We start from the raw sequence: 22450 nt of genomic DNA, 5'->3' as shown, positions 1-22450 counted from the left end.
TTTTTTTCATATTTTTAATTACCATTATTGCACCAATACAGCATATGCTTTATATACATAATCTTAAACATTTTCAATTTTTCAGCAATTCAAATACATAATATATTATCATCTTGAGAATACAAAGAACACAACATGGAGGAAGACTGAGAAAATAAGTTCCCAGTAGTTAGTCACCAATGATTACACATACTTTCCTTTTAGTGTTTTCTATTGGAATCTTAAAATGTCCTACCATGGCTCTGCAAAAATAGAGCTGCCTGGAAGGGGAGACAATGAAAAAAAAAAAAAAAATGGACCCGAAGTTAGAAAGAGTTAAGAAGAAAATCCAGGAGAGAGAATACATTTTGAAACTAAATATAAGGACTCCCTTCAGCCAGAGTGTACACGTCCAAATAGGTGCTAAGGGAAGATGTTCTATCTTCCCATTCCATCCTCAAAACTGCCCACTAAAAAACAAAATAGATAGTACCCATTCATCCGAGAAAGGGCACTCTCTTCACAGCATTGTAAAAGGAATGACGGGACAGAGGGAAAGGAGAGTGGTGAAAGAGCAACTTGCTTTTTGGGCAAAACCTACACAAATAAAGCTGTGACTCTCCAACTCCCTTCACAAATGACAATATATGTAATAGCAACTTTCTACTGAAGAGCAAGATGGATTAAAAAAGAAATGTTTATGGAAAGGGGCCAGATACCCAAGCAGAAAGGCAACTTGGGTACTGAACAAGAGTTAAGTGCTTTCAACCTCTCTGCTCTGCAGATCAGGTTAAAAACTCTAAACTCTTCAACTTTAGGCCAAATAATGGGGCAAACACAAATTAATGTCATGCTTCAAATGCAGCAACTAGATGGAGCTGCAAGAAATTAAACACTTCTATAGAATATAACTTGGAAAGCACAGCCTCTTGAACCTCCTTCATCCCAGAGACACCCACTGGTCAAGACATTGCACTATTCAATAAGAGAATAGTGGAGGTGCCACCAATACAACCCTCTTAGCACAGGAAGAGACATGTAAACACACAAGAGGGTGATGGAGCTGCACTCAACACTGGATGTTCACTGAATAGGAAAAGCCTGAAGGAGGCTATACAGCAGAGACCCAGGCAACAGGTCTTTCTCCATACCTACCCCTATCAAAATTCTGAACTTGTAAACACTGAGGTCAGCCTATCCATTTTTAAAGTCTTGGGTTAGTGAAGAAGGAAGTTTCAAGGTTTTTGTCTCCCCTGAAATTGCTAAATGGGGCTTCACAAAGAGGCACACAAGAGTCAATGAGATGATTCTAAAATTAGCTAAAGAATTTAAAAGATGGAGAAAAGTTTCATAGACATTAGGGGTCATTCCCCCTCAAATAGACACTGGCCTTTTGAGCTCTGCATAGTCAGCCACAAACACGATAAGATCCACTGTTCACCTGCCTTGGTAGTGAGCAGGAGATAACAGATACTCTCTTGGCTGTGCAGCAAGTGACAACATGGGGAGTGACATAAACCAGCCTGAATATAATGGGGAAGCTACAAAAAAGATTGTCCAGTAATTTTGGTTCTGCAGAGGGAAGGGGTTCCTAACTTCCCTTACAGATTGGTGCCCTCAAGGTCATTTTTATTCTTCAAATCTGTCTTTAGTGTCCTGCCAATACTACTCAGAACTGGACCCAGTTGGATGGCTGTGGTGCCTGGTTTGGAACAGAGCTGCAAGACAGGAGAGCAGAGAGAAAGCCAAAGACATAATATTAGGATAAATACTTCATTCTTTATTTAATAGTTTCCAAGAAATTGCTGCTTTGAATTTCTTTTTTTTAATTTTTTCTGACTGGTAAGGGGATCGGAACCCTCAGCATGGTGTGGTCTGCACCATGCTCAACCAGTGAGCCAACCGGCCATCTCTATATAGGATCCGAACCCACAGCCACAGCGCTAGCAGCTCCACACTCTCCCAAGTGAGCCACGGGGCCAGCCCCTGCTTGGAATTTCTGAAACCACACTTCACAGAAATTCCACTTACCAAGGCCTGAAATATCCCACTCAAACCTCATTCTGCAGCTTTCTTGTCCCACCATCCCCAGCACTCCTGTACTTCCTTCTCTAGAACACCTATAAAAGACTCTATATAAGGGCCGACCCCATGGCTCACTCGGGAGAGTGCGGCGCTAGGAGCGCCGAGGCCGCAAGTTCAGATCCTACATAGGGATGGCCGGTGCGCTCACTGGCTGAGTGCAGTGTGGGCCTACGATCCCCTTACCAGAAACACACACACACACACACACACACACACACACACACACACACACACACACACACACACACACACACACACACACACACACCACACACACACACACCTCTCAGTGTGGGCCTACGATCCCCTTACCAGAAACACACACACACACACACACACACACACACACACACACACACACACACACACACACACACACACACACACACACACACACACACACCACACACACACACACCTCTAGATAACCTGAAAATCCCCTCCTTTCCCAGATAAAAGATTTCATTTGACTGTGCATATCTTCTACACCCTGATTAAGAGTATGCTGGCTTCACTATGCCCATTACCTGGATGCAGTGCTAAAGTCTCCCCACAAGTCATTGCTTGCAGAAATTGGGGCTGGTGCTGGTGTCGTGATAGGAGCAGGAGAATCCAAATCTAAAAGGATATCTGAACACAAGGTAGGAGAAGAAAAAAGAAAAGGGGAAACAATAAAAATCTTGGAAATGAAAATGTATGTTCACACAGAAACCTGCACACAGATGTCACACAGCAGCTTTATTTGTTAATAGCCAAAAACTGGAAACAACCCAGATGTCCTTCTGTGAGTGATGGTTAAACATGATGTGGTACATACATAGCATGAAATACTACTCAGCAATAAAAAGGAACAAACTATTGATAACACAACTTGGATGAATCTCAAGGAAATTATGCTGAGCAGAAAAAGCCAATCCCAAAAAGTTATATATTGTATGATTCCATTTATATAACATTCCTGACATGACAATATTATAGAGATAAAAAACAGATTAGTGACTGCCAAGGGGGATGGAAGGCAGGGAAGGAGAGGGGTATGATTACAAAAGGGTGACGTGAGAGATCCTTGTAGTGACAGAACTGTTCTGCAGCCTGACCATGATGATGGATCCACAAACCTGTACCTGATAAAACTGCATGGAACTAAATACACATACCACAAACAAAAACACATAAAACTTGTGAAATATGAATAAGATTGGAAGATGGCATCAATGTCAATTTCCCGGTTGTGTTATTTGACTATATTGTTACAAGGTGTTACCATCGACAGAAACTGGGTAAAACAAGATCTCTTTGTATTATTTCTTATAACTGCATGTGAATCTACAAGTACATCAAAATAAAAAGTTTAATTTTAAAAAGTCAAAAAATAAAATCTTAGGTACAATTCCCAATGCCTTCTGGCAATAGTTACCAAAAAAAGAAAGCTATAACACTTTCACCTCAAAAATTCAAAAAAGAGAAAGCTTACCCTTAATAATCAATTTGACAAAAGGTCAGCACTGTCCAATACATTAAGTTAAAACTCTCAGATTCTAATACCTGATTCTCTAATCTTAGGAAAATTCCTTCTTGAGTTCTGAAGTTCTCATTTTTCAAATAAGAAGGTATAACTCTATCTATTCTTGTTCCCCTCCAGACAGTAAGGGAGAATGTGCACAGACCGAGATGTCTTCTTTTCTCCCAACTGCTCTTGTGAAGAAACGGAAAGGATTAAGAAATAACACTTACTGGACAGCTGCTAAGTCCAAAGTATGCAGTAGGTGCTGTCACATCATTTAACCCTCACAATCCTGGGGCAGTTATACATCTCCATTTTGCAGATAAGGAAATTGAGACTCAAAGAACTTAAGTAATATTCACCAAGGACATTCAAACAAAGTAGCAGAGCCATAAATGAAATCTTGGTTCATCTGATTCACAAGCCTACTAGCATCCAACCAAGGAAGAATGAAAGAAACAGTCTAATAACCACATATTTTCTGCCAAAGAACTTACCAGATTCCATGACTCTCAGTTTACCAGAAAAGCACCGATCCCCTGCCAGAGGCTGCCAGAATCATCCTGTCAGTCAGTACCAAGAGCCATTTCATACCAAAAACATCTACTCTCTCTGTGGCAAACAGGTGTTTCCCAATTAAAACATAAGATATGATTTCTCAAAGTCAGAAGTACTAGATTTACCTGCATCACTGCCTCCATGGCTAGATTTTGGAATGGGTGGAGGTGTGACGTGATTGCTGATGGCAACTGAGGAGGACAGTGGTGGTACAGTGACTTTGCCTCCCGGCGGGGGTGGGAGTAAGCTCAGGCCCCCAGCCCCTGAAGTCCTGGGCTTAGAAGCACCTCCCTTCTTGGATGTAATGTTCTACAAAAGAAAAAAAAAAAGAGGGAGAGCGAGAGAAAGAGAGAGGTCACAGGCTTATAGAAGCACAGGAAAACACCATTTTTAAAAACCATACTCACCCCAATACTCAGCTTGATGGTCTGTCCTTCCTTGAAGCCCAGATCCAACTTGGGACGAGTATCCATTTCCTGAGATTCTTTGGAAATCTCAGATTCCTGCTTCACCCACCTTCAGGAAAATATTAAGTTATCTTAATTTGGGATTCCCTGAAAGCAGAGTCTGACACACAAATCTGGGTGTATTTAGTTTATGTGAAATGGGATTCTAGAAAGCAGAGTGAGATACCACAAAGAATAAAAAAAGGTACCAGCCAGCTGCCAAAGAGTAAGAAATCGGGCTGTCCAATTAGCTCAGTTGGTTAGAGCGTGGTCCTGATAATACCAAGGTCCAGGGTTTGATCCCTGTACCAGACAGCCACCAAAAAACAAAAAAACGGTAAAAAAGGAAAGGCAGAAAAGTCAAGAAAGAAGGCAACTGGCGTTCGATCCCAATGAGGACAGTCTGAGGAACCATAAAGAAAGTATATTAGACTTGTCTCGTCCAAGAGGAGGGCATTTAGCCACCAATTTCCATCCCCCATGGTTGAGGGCCACCCCTGAGGAAATGTTGCTCCTTAGTCCTTCCAGATTACACCCCTGTGCTGAGTGGCCTGCCACAACTTCAGACTCTGGAGGCAGAAAAGCAGAAGTTTGCCTGCCCTCGAGGCAAGTAGCTGCCGGTACATGAGGTGCTACCCACCACAGAGCATGGAAATCGGGTGGGCTGAAGAAATGTTGCGATAGGCACAAAATACATCAGCTACATAAGGTAACAACTGGCACATAACTCACCACATGCCTCACATACAGCCCTGCTGTTACTGTACACCTTCCTCTACTACCTAAAAGCAAGGGCAAATTCCCCAGAGGCATAAACAAAAGCATCATCTCAAACCATTGTGTAAGGGATCTAAAACACATTCCAGGCTACAAGGAAACATAGAATAGATACAAAGATAACGTAAGGAAACAAAAGTGAATAGAGAGATTTATATTCATAATGAACTAGTTTACAAAATAAAGAAATCAGGAGGTAAAAGAGACAGTGCCCATTCAACTGAGACACAGCATTCCCACGACCATTTAACCTGGTAACTAAGGACAAACTTCACTCACTTGAAGTGATCCTGCAACGAGACATTAAAGTCAAAGGCGTCTCCCCGGTCTGTGAAGCCAATGCCAATGAAGGCACTACGCCCTGCGAAAAAGAGAGGATACTCAGAATCGGAAGTGTCCCCACAACCGAGTCTGCCCAGTGAAAACACAGCAGCTGCCTCAACTAGACAAAGTGTGTAATTGTGAAACATTCTGTTACAGACTAGGAGTCAGCAAACTACATATGGCCCATGGGCCAAACCCTGTCCTAGCTTGTTTTGTAAATAAGTTTTATTGGAACATAGCCAATCAATTTGTTTATATATCTTCCGTGACTGCTTTCACACTACAACAGCAAAACTGAGTAGTTGCAACAGAGACCATTTGACCTACAAAACCTAAAATATTTACTCTCTGTCTTTGTTTGGCAACTTCTGTTGTAGACCAAGGAGAAAAAATTGAGAATTATTGCCCTACACATAGATAATTCAAGATAATCCCACCAAAAACCACCGCAAACAATAAATGGGAAAAATGCGTTAATTCTTTTGTTAGATATGCATTTTGATTTATTTAATTCTACCTCTGAATTACCACGTCTTGAACTTGTGTTTGTATCTATTACAAATAACATGTTAATCCTTCTCCTCCAGCAACTACAGTAACTCTGGGAAAAGGGGAAGAAAAAAACTAGTAAACTGAGGTAAGATAAATGTCAGGACACACTTTCACTGAAGTGCACTGACTATTTTCCTAACCTCTTTCCATTCAAAATCCCAGATCCCTTACCAGTACCATCCTGGATCCGGATTACAAAGTAGCGGCTGGAATCTGTTACTGTCTCCACAGCAATACCAGGATATTGTTCTACTGGTGCCTGAGCAAAGAGCTCTCCTAACAGATAAGAAAAAGAATCCTTTGAGGAAAGGAAGCAAAAATCTAGAACTCCAATTAACTAGTATTTTCACTCCAGCTCCCAACTTGAAGGTACTTATAAAAGCACACCAAACCAATATCCTTAATATGTCAGAAGGTCAAGTGGAACAGCTTACCTGATACCTTGTCCTCGAGTTTGATGTAGGCAATCTTCCCTTTTGAAGTGATTCGGAGGCGACCAGTCCAATCAGGCTGGTCTAATTTCCAGTCAGATGCCCTATGATAGGAAAATAGGAAGCCTCAGGCCTCAGGTGCTTGTCTTTAATAAACTAAAGCCTACTCAGAATCATTTGCTGTATTTCTATTTCCCTGTCCTGGATTGCCAATTCTTTCTACCTATAAAATAATCAGGAAGACTAACTGATGATCTCCTCTGTACAGATGCTTCATGTGAAATATAGTCCAACGCAAGTAAAAGACAATGTTACTGTTTGAGGATTTTGGAGTATAATAAGCATCAATAAAAACATGTAAAAGTACGAAGTAAAAGTAATTAAAAAAAAATAAAATTTCTCATAATGATGCTGTTTTCATACTGCAATGATATTCTATATAACACTGCTTTACTATCAGGTAATAACAAAGTCTACTAAATGAAATATCCTGGGTAAATCACTTCCCAAACTCTCTACACATATTACTATCTTTCATTGAATTCAACTAATATTTACAGAGTCACAGGCACTATTCTAGGTGCTTGGGATATAATAGCAAAGCATACAAAGATTCCTGCCCTCATGAGGCTTACATTCTAATAGAAGATAGACAATAAAAAAGAAACATAATAAATAACTTAATTAGAATCTCAGAAGGTGATAAGTTCTGATTTGTTAGCAGCTGGCCAGTACAGGGATCCAAACCTGTGACCTTTGTGTTATAACACCACGCTCTGACCAACTCAGCTAACCAGCCAGCCCCAGAAGATGATAAGTTCTCAGGTAAAAAGAAAATGTCAGGCAGATAAGGAAGATTGGGAGGGTAGTGGGAGTGTGAACAGGTTGTAGCATTCAAGAGGGTGGTCAGGGTAGGCCTCATTAAGAAGGTGGAATGTGAGCAAAAACGTGAAGCAAGTGAGAGGGTAACCCAGGCAGATGGTGGGGCGGGGACGGAGGGGAGCACTCTAGCACAGGGAGCAGCTAGTGCAAGGTGCTGAGGTGGGAGCATGCCTGGTATGTTTTGGAGGGCAGCAGGGAAGCCACTGTGGTTAGAACAGAGCAGGAGACAAGGTAGGAGAGGTAACAGAGTACCAGATCATGTAGGGCCTTTCAGGCCATTGTAAGAACTTTGGCTTTTACTCTGAGTGAAAGAGGAGCCATTACAAGTTTTATGCAGACATGTGATATGAGCTCCCTTACATTTTAAAAGGATTATTTTGTCTGATGTATGGAGAAGAGATGTTGAGGGCCAAAGCAGGAGGATTAGTTAAGAGACTATTACAGAAATCTGTAATAGAAGAAACAGTAGAGAAGTGGCTAGATTTTGGATATATTTAAGGTAAAGGTAGCAGGATTTTTTAATGCATTGGATGTGGGGTACAAGAGAAAAAGGAAAGTCAAGGATGACTCCAAGGTTTTTAGCCTGAGCAAAGGAGTTACCAATAATTGAGATGAGGAAGGCTACAAGTGGAACATGTCTGGGAAGAAAGATCAGGGGGTTCAGTTTTGGGTATGCTGAGTTTGAGATGTCTGTTAGATTTTCAAGAGAAGATATAGAGTAGGCAATTGAATAGATGAGATTGGAGTTCACGAAAGACATCTGAGCTGGAGATACAAATGTCCCTGAAAACATTGGAAAACAATGACTATTTATAAACTGTGTTATAAATGAACTTGAATGAAATCTAAGCTATTATTTATGACCAATTTTACAAAACATTGCATTTGTAATTTTCTTTGCTGGGAGTGTGGAAGAGGGAGAGTAAAGTAAAAATTATGAATAACTCATCCCTTAGGAACCCAGAGACTACTGCTTGCAGGCTAGAAGAATAACAATACGGTATATCTGAACGAGAATGAGTTTAATAAAGTGGTGAGCAAAAGGCTGAAAGGCAGAAAGTGAACTTTAAAATTAGCACAGGGTTTGAACAGGACCTGTTAGACAAATCCTTGTCATTCTTTTCCCTCTTAATGCCCTGTCCTCAAAGATCCTCAAGAACCAGAATCTAATCCAGATGAGAGCACTCTAAAGGTCTCCATCTGTCTTAGTCCATTTCTGTCGCTTGTAACAAAAATACTGGGAACAGGTGATTTATAAGGAAACAATATTTATTGCTTACAGTTTCTGAGGCTGGGAAGTCCAAAGCCCAGGAAACACATCTGGGGAAGGACTTGGGACTGGTAACAGTGACCCAGGGGTCTCACATGGCAGAAAATGGCAGAGCACAGACAGAGAAACTCTCACAGGCTCTCCTTTTAATGCCCTCAGAACTAGGCCCCTGACCACCATTATTAATCCATTCACTACAGCATGGTCCCACCATCTGATCACCTCTTCGAGGCCCCACCTTTTAATTACCATAATAGGATAAACTTCTAATATCTGAACTTTGGGGGACACAATTCAATCAATCCACAGCAATATCTATTAAATTTTTTGAAATGAGTTGTTATTTATTTATTATTCTAGTCATACCACAAACAGGAAAAAGCCTACTAGGTGCGTTTCTTTGCACAGGTTCTTTGTCTTATTTATCTTATGTATCTAGTGTCCAATATTTAACAAATTATCAGTAAGTGAATGGATATTCACGGCAACAGTTTCTCTCAGCCTTGGGCCTTAGTTCCTCTCCTCCCCAAAGATCTAGCCTAAAGAACTCTTGGTTTTGCTGGTCTTCTGACAATACCCTAAATTAGCAGTAAAACTTATATACAAATCATTATTATGATTCTCAGTGACATTCTACATGCATATTTTATTGAATGCTTACAGCAGCCATATGGAATAGGCACAAAAAGCCTATCATACCTCTTTCTCTCCCCCTCTAAATGAAGAAAAGAATAACTCAGTAAATAATAATGTCTAACTTCCAAGTCTAGTATTCTTTTCATTACATTAAAACACACTATAGAGTTTAATATAGATTTAGCTAGGAGAGGAGGGTAGTGATGAATTTTTTAAAAAACAGTTTTATAGGTTGGAAAACCATTTTTTACTCATTTATAAGTTTCTCATCAACCTACATTTTCCTTCTTAGTCCAAAAGACTGCTCATTGAAAGTCTGAGAAGTACAGTTTATACCAGGTGAATCAAAACCATTTATTCCCTTTGATTTTTTTTTTTTTTTTTTTTTTTTTGTCCTTTGATCTTATTAGTCACTCAAAGGAAGGATTCCTCCTGCTAGCTAAAAAGCCCAGTTTGTCCTCTAATGGCAGCCTAGGGAATAAATTACACTCATAATGTAAAACGGGTTCAGGTAAACAAGAAAGATTATGCAGACAAAAAGTCAGAAAAGTAACATTTATCAAGTATCTATTCTGTGCCAGGTATTATGACTCTTCTTGTGAAAATTAAGTGAGAGGATCTTGCAAGGTAAGTATTGTTGTATCCATTTTTAAAGATGAAGAAACTAAAGTTCAAAAGAGTTAAGTGATTTGCCAAAGATAACCCAGCAAATAAATGAAGAGTCACAATTCAAACTTAGCTCTGCTCTCTTCACTCACTATACTGAAAGAGTAGCTGATGATAAAATTCCTCTTTGAGGATAAGAAATGTCAGTAATAAGCATAGAAAACACAGAAGGATACTGGAGAAAAGAGGAAAATTAAGAAATTGCTTTGATGGCTCAGTGCAGTTAACTGATACAAAGACAAAAGCTGTGGATAAACTAGGAAGTGAAAGTAGAGAACGCAGATGAATAAGAGAGGGGAGGTGTTTAAAACAGCTTGAAGTGAAAAAAAAAAGAATACACGGGTACTTCAAAAAGTTCATGGAAAAGCAGAATTTTTTAAAAAATGAATATTTCCATGGACTTTTTGAAGTACCCTCATAGAACCCCACTTCAAAGTGTATCATATCGTTAGGAAGTCTTAATTCCTAAAGTTAGAAGTCATAAGCTATTTTACCTTATTTAACAGTTCAGTCAATGTTAACTTATGTGATTAGGTTTATCTGTGTAATTTACGAATTTCTTCTCTCACTCAACATTTACACAGTGCCAGACACTGTGCTAGACCCCGGAAATACAAAATTTAAGAAGACCTTGAGTTGTTCATAGTCTAGTCTGGAGAAAGAGGAGATGAAACAATCTATTAAAGTAGAGAATGAAGAGCACTGTAATGAAGACAAGCATAGGATACTACAGAAGCACATAAAGAGCACACCTAAGCCAGAATGCAAGGGCCAGGCAGGGCTTCCCAAAGAAGGTGATGTCTAAGGTGAGTCATACTTACACAGTACCTGTGACTGCCATCAAAAGGCATGTTGATTCCTATTCATGGTCAATTTGGGGTCTGATCGAAAGCTTCTAGGAAGTAGAACTACCTCTTTGCCAAAAGGCAGACCACACAGGATCCAGTGCACAGGTCAGCAAGCACAAAGATATTGATGCAGGATGAATGAACCTCTGGTAAGGAAGCAAAATAATGGACATAAGGACAGGATCACTTTTCAGCCAAGGTAATGATAAATGCCAGAGGGAAACCACGATGATGTGGATCAGAGAGAAGAATAAGAACAGCATCTTAAATTTATAACTACTTTAGTGTTTCCTACTGTTGTGGGTTGAATGCCCCCCCCCCAAACTTACTGAAGCTTGAATTATGTCCCCCAAAGCTCTAGATATTAGAAATGTAGCCCCCATTGTAACAGTGTTAAGAGGGTGGGAAATCCTATTATAATAATTAAAAGGTGGGGCCTTGATGAGATTGTAGGACCATGCCATAATGAATGGATTAATAACATGCTCAAGGGAGTGGTTCTGAGTGCTTTAAAAGAAGAGCACTCTCTCTCTGCTCCACCATTTTCTGCCATGCGAGATTCCTGCATTGTTGTAAAGCCACTACCAAAGTAGACCTTCACCAGATGTGTTCCCTGAACTTTGGACTTCCCAGCCTCAGAAACTGTAAGCAATAAATTTTCTTTTCTTACAAATCACCCAATTCCAACTATTTTGTAATGAGCAATAGAAACAGACTAATAAAGAAAATTGGTACCAGATAAGTGTGGAGTTGCTTATAACAAATACTTGAAAATGTGGAACTGGCTTTGGAACAGGGTGTTGAGGAGAGGCTGGAGGAATTTGAAGGAGCAGGCTAAAAAAAACCTAGCTGCTGGTGGGAGTTTAGAAGACAAGAAAACCAGGGAAAGTTTGGAACTTCTTAGAGATTGGTTAAGTGATGGTGAGCAGAATGCTGATAGAAATATGGACAGTAAAAGCCATTCTGAGAAGATCTCAGATGTAAATGAGAAGGAGCTTTTAGGAAACTGGGGCAAAGATCACCCCTGCTATGAACTGGCAAGGAACTTGGCTGCATTGTGTCCATGCCCTAGGACTTTGTGGAAGTTGGAACTTAAGAGTTGTGAACCAGAGTATTCGGTGGAAGAAATTTCAAAGCAGCAAAATATTCAGGAAGCTGAATGGCTACTTATAACAGCTTATGCTGATTTACAGTGGCAAAGGCATGACAGAAAGCCAGAATTTATAACTAAAAGGAAAGCACAGTGTAATGATTTGGAAAATGTGCAGGCTATCCATGTGGTAAAGAAGCAGAGAGCATTTTTAGGAGAAAAATTCAATGGTGTATGACCACTGGCTAAGGAAATTAGTGTAGAAGAAAGGGATTCACAAGAGAAGAGAAAAAAGACCTTGAAGGCATTTCAGATACCTTGGAGGCTTCACTTTCCATTACAGGCCCAGAGACCTAGGGAGACAGAAAAGTCTTGGGGAACAAGCCCAAGGCACTCTCCTCGGCTTACTGCCCAGGGCCACCTCAGGATGCTGCTCCCCATACCAGCACCCCAGTTGATTTGGCTGCTGCAGGTGTGCCTAAATTGTCCCCAGGTATGGCTGCACCCACAGTTTTAGAATATATAAGCCAGACAGACACCTTAGCAAAGTCCAATTTCTTTTTTTTTTTTTCTTTTTTGTGACCCGTAAGGGGATTGTAACCCTTGGCTTGGTGTCGTCCGCACCGCGCTCAGCCAGTGTGCACACGGGCCATCCCTATATAGGATCCGAACCCGCGGCCTCGGCGCTACCAGCGCCGCACTCTCCTTAGTGAGCCACGGGGTCTGCCCGCAAAGTCCAATTTCAACGGATGTATGGAAAAGCCTGGGAGTCCAGAAAGAGATCTGTTTCAGGGGCAGACTCACCACATAGAGCCTTCACTAGAGCAATACTGAGTGGAAACACAGGGTCAGAGTTGCAGCAGAGAAAACCCACCAACACAATGCCTTCTGGAGCCCTGAGAGCAGAATCGCCATGGAGACCCCAGAATTATGGAGCTACCAGGGTACAACACCAGCCTGTGAGAGCTAAAGCATTGCTTGAAACCATAAAAGCCACAGAAGCAGAGTTGCCTGAGGACTCAGAGGTCCAATAACTGCACCAGCATGCAGGGAACGTGGCCTCAAGATACATGATTCACCAGCCTTAAGATTTAATTCCTGCCCTGCTGGGTTTCAGACTTAAGGCCTGTTTCTCCATTCTTTTGGCCTATTTCTCCCTTTTTGTTTTTTTTTTGTTTTGTTTTGTTTTTTAAAGATGACCGGTAAGGGGATCTTAACCCTTGACTTGGTGTTGTCAGCACCACGCTCAGCCAGTGAGCGAACCGGCCATCTGTATGTGGGATCCGAACCCGGGGCCTTGGTGTTATCAACACCGCACTCTACCGAGTGAGCCACGGGCCGGCCCCTATTTCTCCCTTTTTGAACAGGAATGTGTACCCTGTGTTTGTCCCACCATTGTACCCTGGCAATAGATAACTTGTTTTGTTTTCACAGATGGGACTTTGGACCTTTGAGTTGAAACAAGTTAAGACTTCGAGGTCTTTGAATGTATTTGTATGGGAAAAGGACATGAGTTTTGGGGGGCCAGGGGCAGAATGCTATGGATTGAATGCCCTCCAAAACTCGTTGAACCTTAAGTTGTGTCCCCCAAATTTCCAGGTATTGGAAACTTGGCCCCCACTATGACTGCTGGGAGAGTGGGAAATCCTATTACGGTAATTGAAAGGTGTGGCCTTGAAGAGGTGATTAGATTGTAGGACCATGCCATAGTGAATGGATTGATAATGGTGGTCAGGGGTGTGCCTCTGAGGGCTTTAAAGGGAAAGCACGTGAGAGTCTCTTTCTCTGCTCCACAGTTCTGCCATGTGAGACCCCTGCTTTAATGCTGAGGAAGATCCTCACCAGATGTGTTCCCTGGACTTTGGACTTAGCCTCTGAAATGGCAAGCTGTAAATTTCATTTTCTTATAAATTACTCAGTTCCAGGTATTTTGTTATAGGCAAAAGAAATGGACTAATACACCTACATTCTTTCACATCCATTATATGATTTCATTTTATCCTCCAAAAATCGCTGTGAGGTACATAAGAGCAAACGTTATAATCATTAACTTTTTTTTTTCTATTTATCATTAACTTTTTTTTTCTGTTTTACAGATGAGAAAACTGAGGGCTGGAGAAGTTAAGCGATTTGCCCCCAAATTACAGTGCTATTAAATAGCCAGGGCTCATACTCATATTTTTTTAACACATAACCCAGTGAATTCTCTTCCAACTACATAACATTCTACAGCATCCTCAGACCCTCACAGTCATTGGATTACAAGGTGGAGCAAGGCATTAACAGAGAACTGCTGTGTTAACTCTGGAGGGAAAAGCTATAGAAGAGGTTAAGAGGGGAGGGAGGGAAGGAAGACAGAAAATATTACATATTCATAAAAAATACATAATGAAAAGGAACAAAACAGACAACTATTGGAAAACCTGTCAAAACAACTGAAAGAAAAACCGAGTGGTAGATGATGATATTTGGTGACAACAGTACAAAAGATACATTAGATCACCCAGAGAGTGGCCAGCAATGCAGTGATTACCCACAAGCATGCACGGGGTATTGGAAATGCATGTGAGAGAGGAAGAGGATGACAAGCTGAAGGACGTAGGAAAGAGCGAACGGAGAGGGCTGGTGTTGGAGCAGGCACGGCTGGATGTGGATGACGGGGAGCAGATGGATGTCCCAGAGGGATACGGGGGAAGAGGGATAGGCTGATGCAGGATGGTAATTAGATTTAAAAAAAATTTTTTAAACGGCGGAAACAAGGACGGTAACAGTCCAGGTGGCAGTAGAGCAGGATGACCGGGAGATGACAACCCAGGTGGGGAAACTAACAAGGTGACAAACCCAGAGGTGACAGTGGCGGGGACGGGCAGCGTGCCAAGGAGGAAACTGTCATCCCTGACGGGGTACGCGTGTGCGGCAGTGCCACGAGAGTAGTACCTGTAACCGCGGTTGGAGGCCCGGGGCGGGATCCGGTAGACGCTGACGTCCGGCTTCACACACAGCACAGACTCGTACTCCGACTCGGCCGCCATCTTGGCTCCGCTCTCCGCGCCACCGGGGGCGGGGATAAGGCCGGGGGCGGGACGTGGGGGAGGGAAGTGGCGATGCGTGACAACTTCCGCTGCGCCGCTTCCGCGCGAGTTCGGCTTCGTTCTTGACGTTAACCTCTTCGGGGCGCGGGTAGGGGAGCCATATTGAAACCTGGAAACGATGAAGCTGCACGGCCCACCATCTTGGGTAGTGGCAAAGATGCCCTCCCAGTGCGTGACTCAAGTTGTGGAAATCTCTGCCCTGGAGGGGTGCTGAGGAAGTGCCATAGATTTTTTTCCAAGAGCCGCTTCTTACCATTAGTTGCCTGGCAGAAAGAGGTATCCGCCCATCAGGAATCCCAAATTGGGGACCTACAGGAAGTGTATAATCCAGTCGTGGACACTGCTGCTTTAACCCTCCGGAGTCTAAACCTTAAAAATGCCCAGACTGATATATTGCCTGACAGCACCTCTTTATCTCGGATTTTACAGAACGGTACCTGTTGAAATATTTTGCCTCACTTTCAGCGTCTATTCGATCATCTTTTTGGAACTGTGTCCCTGTTAAATAAACTCAATGGCCTCAACCCAATTCCTGACAAATTCAGGAAGCGTTATGAACTGTCTAATGGAGGATATTTGCTCCCAGGTCTATTATGATGTTAAACCGTAGAGAACTCCCTCCATAAATACGTAAACTTACCTCAACACTGTAACTTGAAATTGATTTAATCAGCGCAGGCAGCAAGTGGCAACACGGAGATAGCAGCCCTGGCCTGTCTGGCTGGAACAGCAGCAGCCTTCATCACTTCGTTATAGTGACTGAGTGAAAACCTGCCTTTAATTTACCTACCTTGGACAGTGACATCTTAAAATTCAAAGTGAATGATGACATCTATCCCTGGCAAGAATGTGGAGAGTTACTGCTGACAAGAATGTAAATTGGTGCACCATTTCTGAAAGGAAATTTAGCAGAAATAATCAAAATATTGATTGTACGGAACCTTCAATTTAGCAATTCCACTAATAAGTATTTTAAAGAGATCCTTATATGCACACACGAAAAATGTACAATGTTTATTACAGCGTTGTTTGTAACAATGAAAAATATGGAAACAACATGAACGTCTGTTAATAGGAAATTGTTAATGGCATATCCGTTACTGTGGAATACTTTGTACTACTAGTTAGAGGTAAAGATATTCAAGGGTACTTTAGAAGGTTTGCAGAAAGATTCTTTTGGTTCTATTTCCCCACGAACTTTTTGAAGTACCCTCATATATGTATAGTAATTTGAGGACATAGAAATACAAGGTTTAAGAAAACAGCCAACTACGAAAAATACAAATAGCATTATCAATTGTGTCAAAACACTAAAATTTTACATGTGTGTATGTCAGTGCACGGCTGAGGGGGGAAAGAAACTTATTTTCTACTCTCTATACTTCTCCACTTTTTAAGATTTTATAAAGAGGATATATGTAAAAAGAGAAAGTGTATGAGTATACTGAGTATATGTAAAAAGGGAAATAAAGACAGGAAAGTGGCCTATTACTTGTTCTCTGTTTCTGTCCTTATGATCTCATCTGAAGTTTCAGTCATGTAGCACATGTCACATTGTACCCTTTTTTTCCTATTCTGTGTCGACATCACTGAAAACCATTTATTAAGGACTGATTTCTGGTTTAACTCACTGGCTTACACTCTTCCTGTCCTCCCAAATCTTGCCATCTTTTAAAGACTTCAAAATCCACACAGTTAAGTATTCTTTCTTAAAAGAGGTTATTTCTTATAGAAATCTAACCCACCTTACTTCATTGTCCTTCACAGGACTTTCTCATCACCCCAAATAATTCCTTTTCTGCAATCTTGGAGTCTAACATCTAGCTCATCACAGCACTCATCCTATCTTCTCTCAGCACTACACTCCCGTTACACTTTGTGGTTCATCGTGTTCTGCAAACACATTCGCCTTCTTTATTCCTCCCCTCTTCATTTCAACTGCTCTCTTGCCAGCATCTTCAGACTCCCTTTCCTCTTTGTCTTTCCATCGCAGCCAACCCAAAGGATTCCTGTCACGTATATTGAAAACATTCATTTCCATTATTCCCCAAGAGCAAATCACACAATTATAAAGATCAGTGTCCCTAAAAGTTTGTGGTTTTGAGTGTCAGCTTTGCCCTTATCACCCATATTTGCCATTGCTAGTTTTTATGGCTTTTCCAAACATTGCTGGTCTTTTCAAACCTTCGGCTCTAAGCCTTTCCCTCTTCTTTCTTGACAGGTAAGCCATCTTACTATTTACCTAAGAAAATAAAGTTTGTGTGAACTCTCAGCTTAATAACCCCTATTCACAGTCCTATCTGCATCTTCACCTATACTTCCTTCTATCCACTTGTGTGTGCCCTGGATTCTTTATTCCCCAACCTCCTCAGAAACCTGACTTCAACACTTATCTTTCCTTTCTTTCCTGTTTCTTAAAACTCCCATTTCCCATTTACCGCTTTCCCTCAGCATATAAGCATATTCAAATTTTTTCCATCTTTTAAAAAAAAAAAAGACTTACTTAGCCATCTCCTTGCTTCATAAAAATTTAAATTTCCCATGTATTGCTGTCTCTTAGTACAAATTTAAAGTTCTCTTGCCTATACATCTTTTCTTTTAATATAAATTTAAAGTTCTCCACCCTTTACAGCCAATTGCCTATTAAAAGCAGTTCATACAGTTTCAACTTGCTCATCTTTTTAATTCTTAACTCACTACACTCTTAACTTCTTCTCCTACCACCCCATAATACTGACAACCACTGTCAGTAAGGTCACCAGTAACCCTCAAGTTAGCAAATCTAGTAGGACCATTTTATTTATCAATTTAATTGGTGTGATAAATGCATCTTGTTTTTGTTCCCTCCTTCCTATTCTCACTACCCTAATTCAGGCTCTTACCGTCCAGCTCCTGGACTTGCACTCCTTGCCACTCACTCCACATTTACTCGTGTCTTCATCCAATCTATCATATGTAAAAGCCGTCGTCAAAGCACCGCCTGCTCAAAATTCTTCAACAATCTGCCAGTATTAGGAAGATAAGATGCAAACTTTGCAAGGTAAATAATTCCCTTCATTATCTAGTCCTGGCTTATCATAGAGATAAAGCACTGGCCTTGTCCGGGTTTATCTCTATGACTTCCAACCTTTCACTTAAAATTTCAGTAATCTTCAACAATTTCTGGTTCCCTCAATTGTACACATTAAACCTTTTGCCTGAAATGCTCTCCCTGCCCATCAATTTGGCAAACTGATACTTTCACATATCAGTTCAAATAATAACTCCTCTGTGACTTTGTCAGGTAGTTTAGATGATTTTTCTTTAATGCCTCTACACTTGTCTCTGTTATATCTACCTTTTTGTGGTACCACATGTGCTACTATGATTCAAATATCTCCTGCTAAAACATAAACTCCACAAAGGTAGGAATTCTGCTTTTTCAGCTTTGTGTTCCCAACACCTAGCAACACCCTTCACATAGTAGGCATCCAATAATATTTGTTGGATAATACACAATTTCAATTTGAGTCTAACCAGTTAGTTCATTAATTTGGCTATTTTCCAGAATTCCCCAATTTTAGGACCATATACACTTTGAAAGAAAATTCAGAGAGGATAGAAGGGTATAAAATGACCAGTAAAAGCCCACATTTTTATATTATGAAAAACTGTATGCCAACGAATTCAGTAACTTAAATGAAGTGGGCCTTGACAGACACAATTTACCAAAAATAATTCAAGGCAATCTAGAAAAACTGAATAGTTCTATATTTATTAAAGAAATTGAATTCACAACTAAAAACCTTCATTGTAGATCAAACATTTTAGGAAGGAATAATATAAATCCTATACAATCTCTAAGAAAATAGAAGAGGAAAGAACACTTCCTCATCTGCTACAGAGTGATAACAGCTAAAGCTTACATCATTGAGCAGAGTCCTGTGTGGAAAACATTTCAAAAGATAAAACTGAGTAGTGATTCAGTTAACCCCAATTAGAGTGCCAATTATAAACGGAAGAATATTAAAATAATTAGATCTGTTCAATTATAATGTTCAAATATAAAGTTACTTTAAAGGTGTTTATGTTAATTTAAAATAATATGTATACAATTAAAAGTGATTTTTAAGGGGAAAAAAAAAAGAACACTTCCCACCTAATTTTTTTTTAATTTATTTTATTTATTGAATCAAAATCGATTATACATATTTTGGGAGTTGAACATTTAGACATGTTGATTAAATCAATATTGCTAGCATATATATTGTTACAAATCGTAATTATTCTTTATGCCCTTTGTCCAACCTCTCCTCTTCCCCCCTTTCCTCCCCCTCCCTGCTCTAATTACCCCAGATTTCTTCTCTCCTTCTGAAAAAATAATGGTTACTCTGTTAACTTGTTGCCTAGATGATCTGTCCAATGCTGAGAGATGTGATCAGGTCCCCCAATATTATCATAGAGCAGATGCTTCTTCTGTCACTCTGAAATGGGTTTTGTGGAAAGAGGCATCTTCTTCTTTTCTTTGTCTCTGCTGGTGACCCTTCCTGTGTAAATGCACTCCAGTGGTTGGCAGACCATCTGCATGGTGGCTGTGGCGTCTAGCCACTTTTGCAGCAGCCATGGTTATTGTGGTGGCTGTGGTGGGCCACCCACGTGGAGGTGCTGTTTTTGGCATGCTCCTTGGCACTGGCAGTATGCCTGAATGTGGGGTGTGTTTGGTCCCCTTCTCCATGCCTCTGGTCCCTGGGCAGGTCCCAATTCGCTGGCACCATGTGCCTGGTTGTGGGAGAGGGGTCCAGTCCCCTTCTCCATGTCCCGGGTCCCTGGGTGGGCCCCAAGGTACTGGCCCAGTGTGCCTGATTGTGGGAGGAGGGTCCAGTCCCCTTCTCCATACCTCGGGTACCCAGGTGGGCCCCGAGGTGCTGGTGTTTTGTGCCTGGTGTGGAAGGAGGGTCCAGTCCCCTTCTGCATGCCTCTGGGCCAGGCAGGTTCCGAGGTGCTGGCATGCTGTCACTGGTTGTGGGAGAGAGGTCCAGTCCCCTTCTCTTTGCCTCAGGTCCCTGGGTTGGCCCCAAGGTACTGGTATGGTGTGCCTTGTTGTGGGAGGAGGTTCTGATCCCCTTGTCCATGCCTCGGGTGGCTGGGTGGGACCCAAGGTGCTGGCGTGGTATGCCTGGCTGTGGGAGAGAGGTCCTGTCCCCTTCTCTGTGCCTCAGGTCCCTGGGCAGGCGCTGCGGCACTGGTGCAGTGTGCCTGGTTGTGGGAGAGAGGACCATTCCCCTTCTCCTTGCCCCGGGTCCCTGGGTTGGCTCCGAGTTGCTGGCATGTTGTGCCTGGTTGTGGGAGAGCAGTCCAGTCCCCGAATCCATACCCCACATTCCTGGGTGAGCCCCAAGGCACTGGCGTGGTGTGCCTGGTTGTGGGAGGGGTCAGTCCCCTTCTCCAGGCCTCGGGTCCGTGGACAGGCCCCGAAGCTCTGGCGCGGTGTGCCTGGTTGTGGGAGAGAGGACCATTCCCCTTCTCTTTGCCCCAGGTCCCAGGGTGGGCTCTGAGGTGCTGGCATGTTGTGCCTGGTTGTGGGAGAGAGGTCCAGTCCCCTTCTCCATGCTCTGGGTCCCTGGGTGGGCTCCAGGGTGCTGGCATATTGTGCCTGGTTGTGGGAGGGTGGTCTGGTCCCCAACTCCATACCCCAGGTCCCTAGGTGAGTCCCAAGGCACTGGCTCAGTGTGCCTGGTTGTGGGAGAGAGGTCCATTCCCCTTCTCCTTGCCTCGGGTCCCCAGGCAGGCCCCAAGGTGCTGGTGTGGTGTGCCTGGTTGTGGGAGGGGGGGTCCAGTTCCCTTCTCCATGCTTCAGGTCCCCCGGCTGGCCCCGAGGCACTGGTGCAGTTTGCCTGGAAGTGGGAGTGGGGTCCAGTCCCCAGATCCAAACCTCCAGTTCCCAGGCAGGCCCCAAGGTGCTGGTGGTGTGCCTGCCCTGGAACTAATTTATTGTCCTTTGCTTCCAACATGGGGGAACTTCCTGTGGGAACCAGTACTTGAGCTGTGTGGTTGTTTAAATTGCTACTTTGCTGCTGTTTCCCTAGGGAAGGCTTTTTGTGCAGCTCAGGGTTTAATGGTTGACCTTATAGGTACTTCCAGCTCTCCAGAGACCCGGTGGATCTGTGTTTCATAAAATCTCTAATCTGGGCCTGAGTTTTTTCATCAAACTGCACCTCATGTAATTCTGCATTCCTGACCAGTCTCTTATGAGTGGTCCTGCACTGATAGGGGGTCAGATCAGCTGTCCTTGCTGTGCCCCAGCATTCTCCTGGTGGCCCATCTGCCCCGCTGCCCATGCTCCAAACACTTCCCATGGGACAGGCCATGCTCCCGGTCCCTAGTGATGACTCACTGGCCTCTGAGTGGCTCCTTTTTATCAGTTGTTGTGGCTCCTCACTCCTATGTGGGTCCACAGGAACCCTGTTGGTGGTACTACTGTCCTGGGGGCCACCAAGGCCCTCTTCTCCTCTGCCACCTCCAAGCAACTCCATCCAAAGGACACAGGCATTTGCCAGCTCCTGCTCTGTGCACTCAGCAGCTCCAGCCTTAAAGCAGCCAGGCATGAAGGCACAAAACAGTTGGAGCAGTTTTTTCTTTCTCTCATCGTGGTTTCTCCCGCCTTCATGAACTCCATAGGTCTCTCCTCCTCTTCCCCTGAGCTCCAGCGGCCCCAGCTTGGCTGATGTTACATTTTTAAAGTTGTAAATTGGTTGATTTGTGGGAGAGAGTGACGCTGTGGACCATCTATTCCACCATCTTGATTGGATATTCCCACCTAATTTTTATGAGACAGTCATATATTACCTGGATACCAAACCAGACAAAGACGTTATAAGAAAACTGTATACCAACATCCCTCATGAGCAAAAATTCTTAACAAAATTCAACAAATTAGATCCAAAAATAAGTAACAAAAATGTTACACACCAAGACCAACTGGGGTTTACCCCAAGAATGTAAGGTTGGTTTAATATCCAAAAATCAATAAATGTAATACACCATATTAACAGAATAAATAAAAAGCATAATCATCCCAATAGATGCAGAAAAGAGTACACTGTCTGACTCACTCTCACCCACAATATCCTCTCTAGCTTAACTGATCACATTGTCTTAATTTTCCAAATGTACCATTTTTATTCATGCTGAAATATTTGCACAGGCTGAAATGTCCTTCAAGTTCATTCCTTGACCGAGGTCCAGGGTTTGATTTTTGTACTGGCCAGCTGTTAAAAACAAATTTTTAAAAAATCAAATTCTCTAAATAAAACTAGTAACTGCCTCCTCTG

General features: G+C 42.3%; 1 protein-coding gene across 2 annotated transcripts; it reads right to left on the bottom strand.

Annotated features, from left to right (window-relative positions):
• Nucleotides 1–35: 35 nt before the first annotated feature.
• NECAP1 (NECAP endocytosis associated 1) lies at nt 36–15081 on the bottom strand. 2 transcript variants are annotated; one of them, XM_063075505.1, is made up of 9 exons: nt 14986–15074; nt 10932–11104; nt 6660–6760; nt 6397–6501; nt 5629–5710; nt 4534–4642; nt 4252–4435; nt 2592–2694; nt 36–1697 (listed from the first exon to the last, which is right to left on the bottom strand). In XM_063075505.1, exons 2-9 carry the CDS (start codon nt 10949–10951, stop codon nt 1649–1651), a joined length of 753 nt encoding a protein of 250 aa, XP_062931575.1. In that variant the 5' UTR covers nt 10952–11104; nt 14986–15074; the 3' UTR covers nt 36–1648. The 2 variants fall into 2 exon arrangements, with proteins under 2 accessions (XP_062931575.1, XP_062931574.1); XM_063075504.1 differs by lacking the exon at nt 10932–11104 and having other exon boundaries at nt 14986–15081.
• Between the last annotated feature and the right edge of the window lie 7369 nt (nt 15082–22450).

This window comes from Cynocephalus volans, chromosome 12 (assembly GCF_027409185.1).
Source record: "Cynocephalus volans isolate mCynVol1 chromosome 12, mCynVol1.pri, whole genome shotgun sequence".
In the NCBI taxonomy this organism is placed as follows: Eukaryota; Metazoa; Chordata; class Mammalia; order Dermoptera; family Cynocephalidae; genus Cynocephalus; species Cynocephalus volans.
The sequence above is the reverse complement of the archived record's forward strand: the minus strand, read 5'-3'. Positions and strand labels throughout refer to the sequence as shown.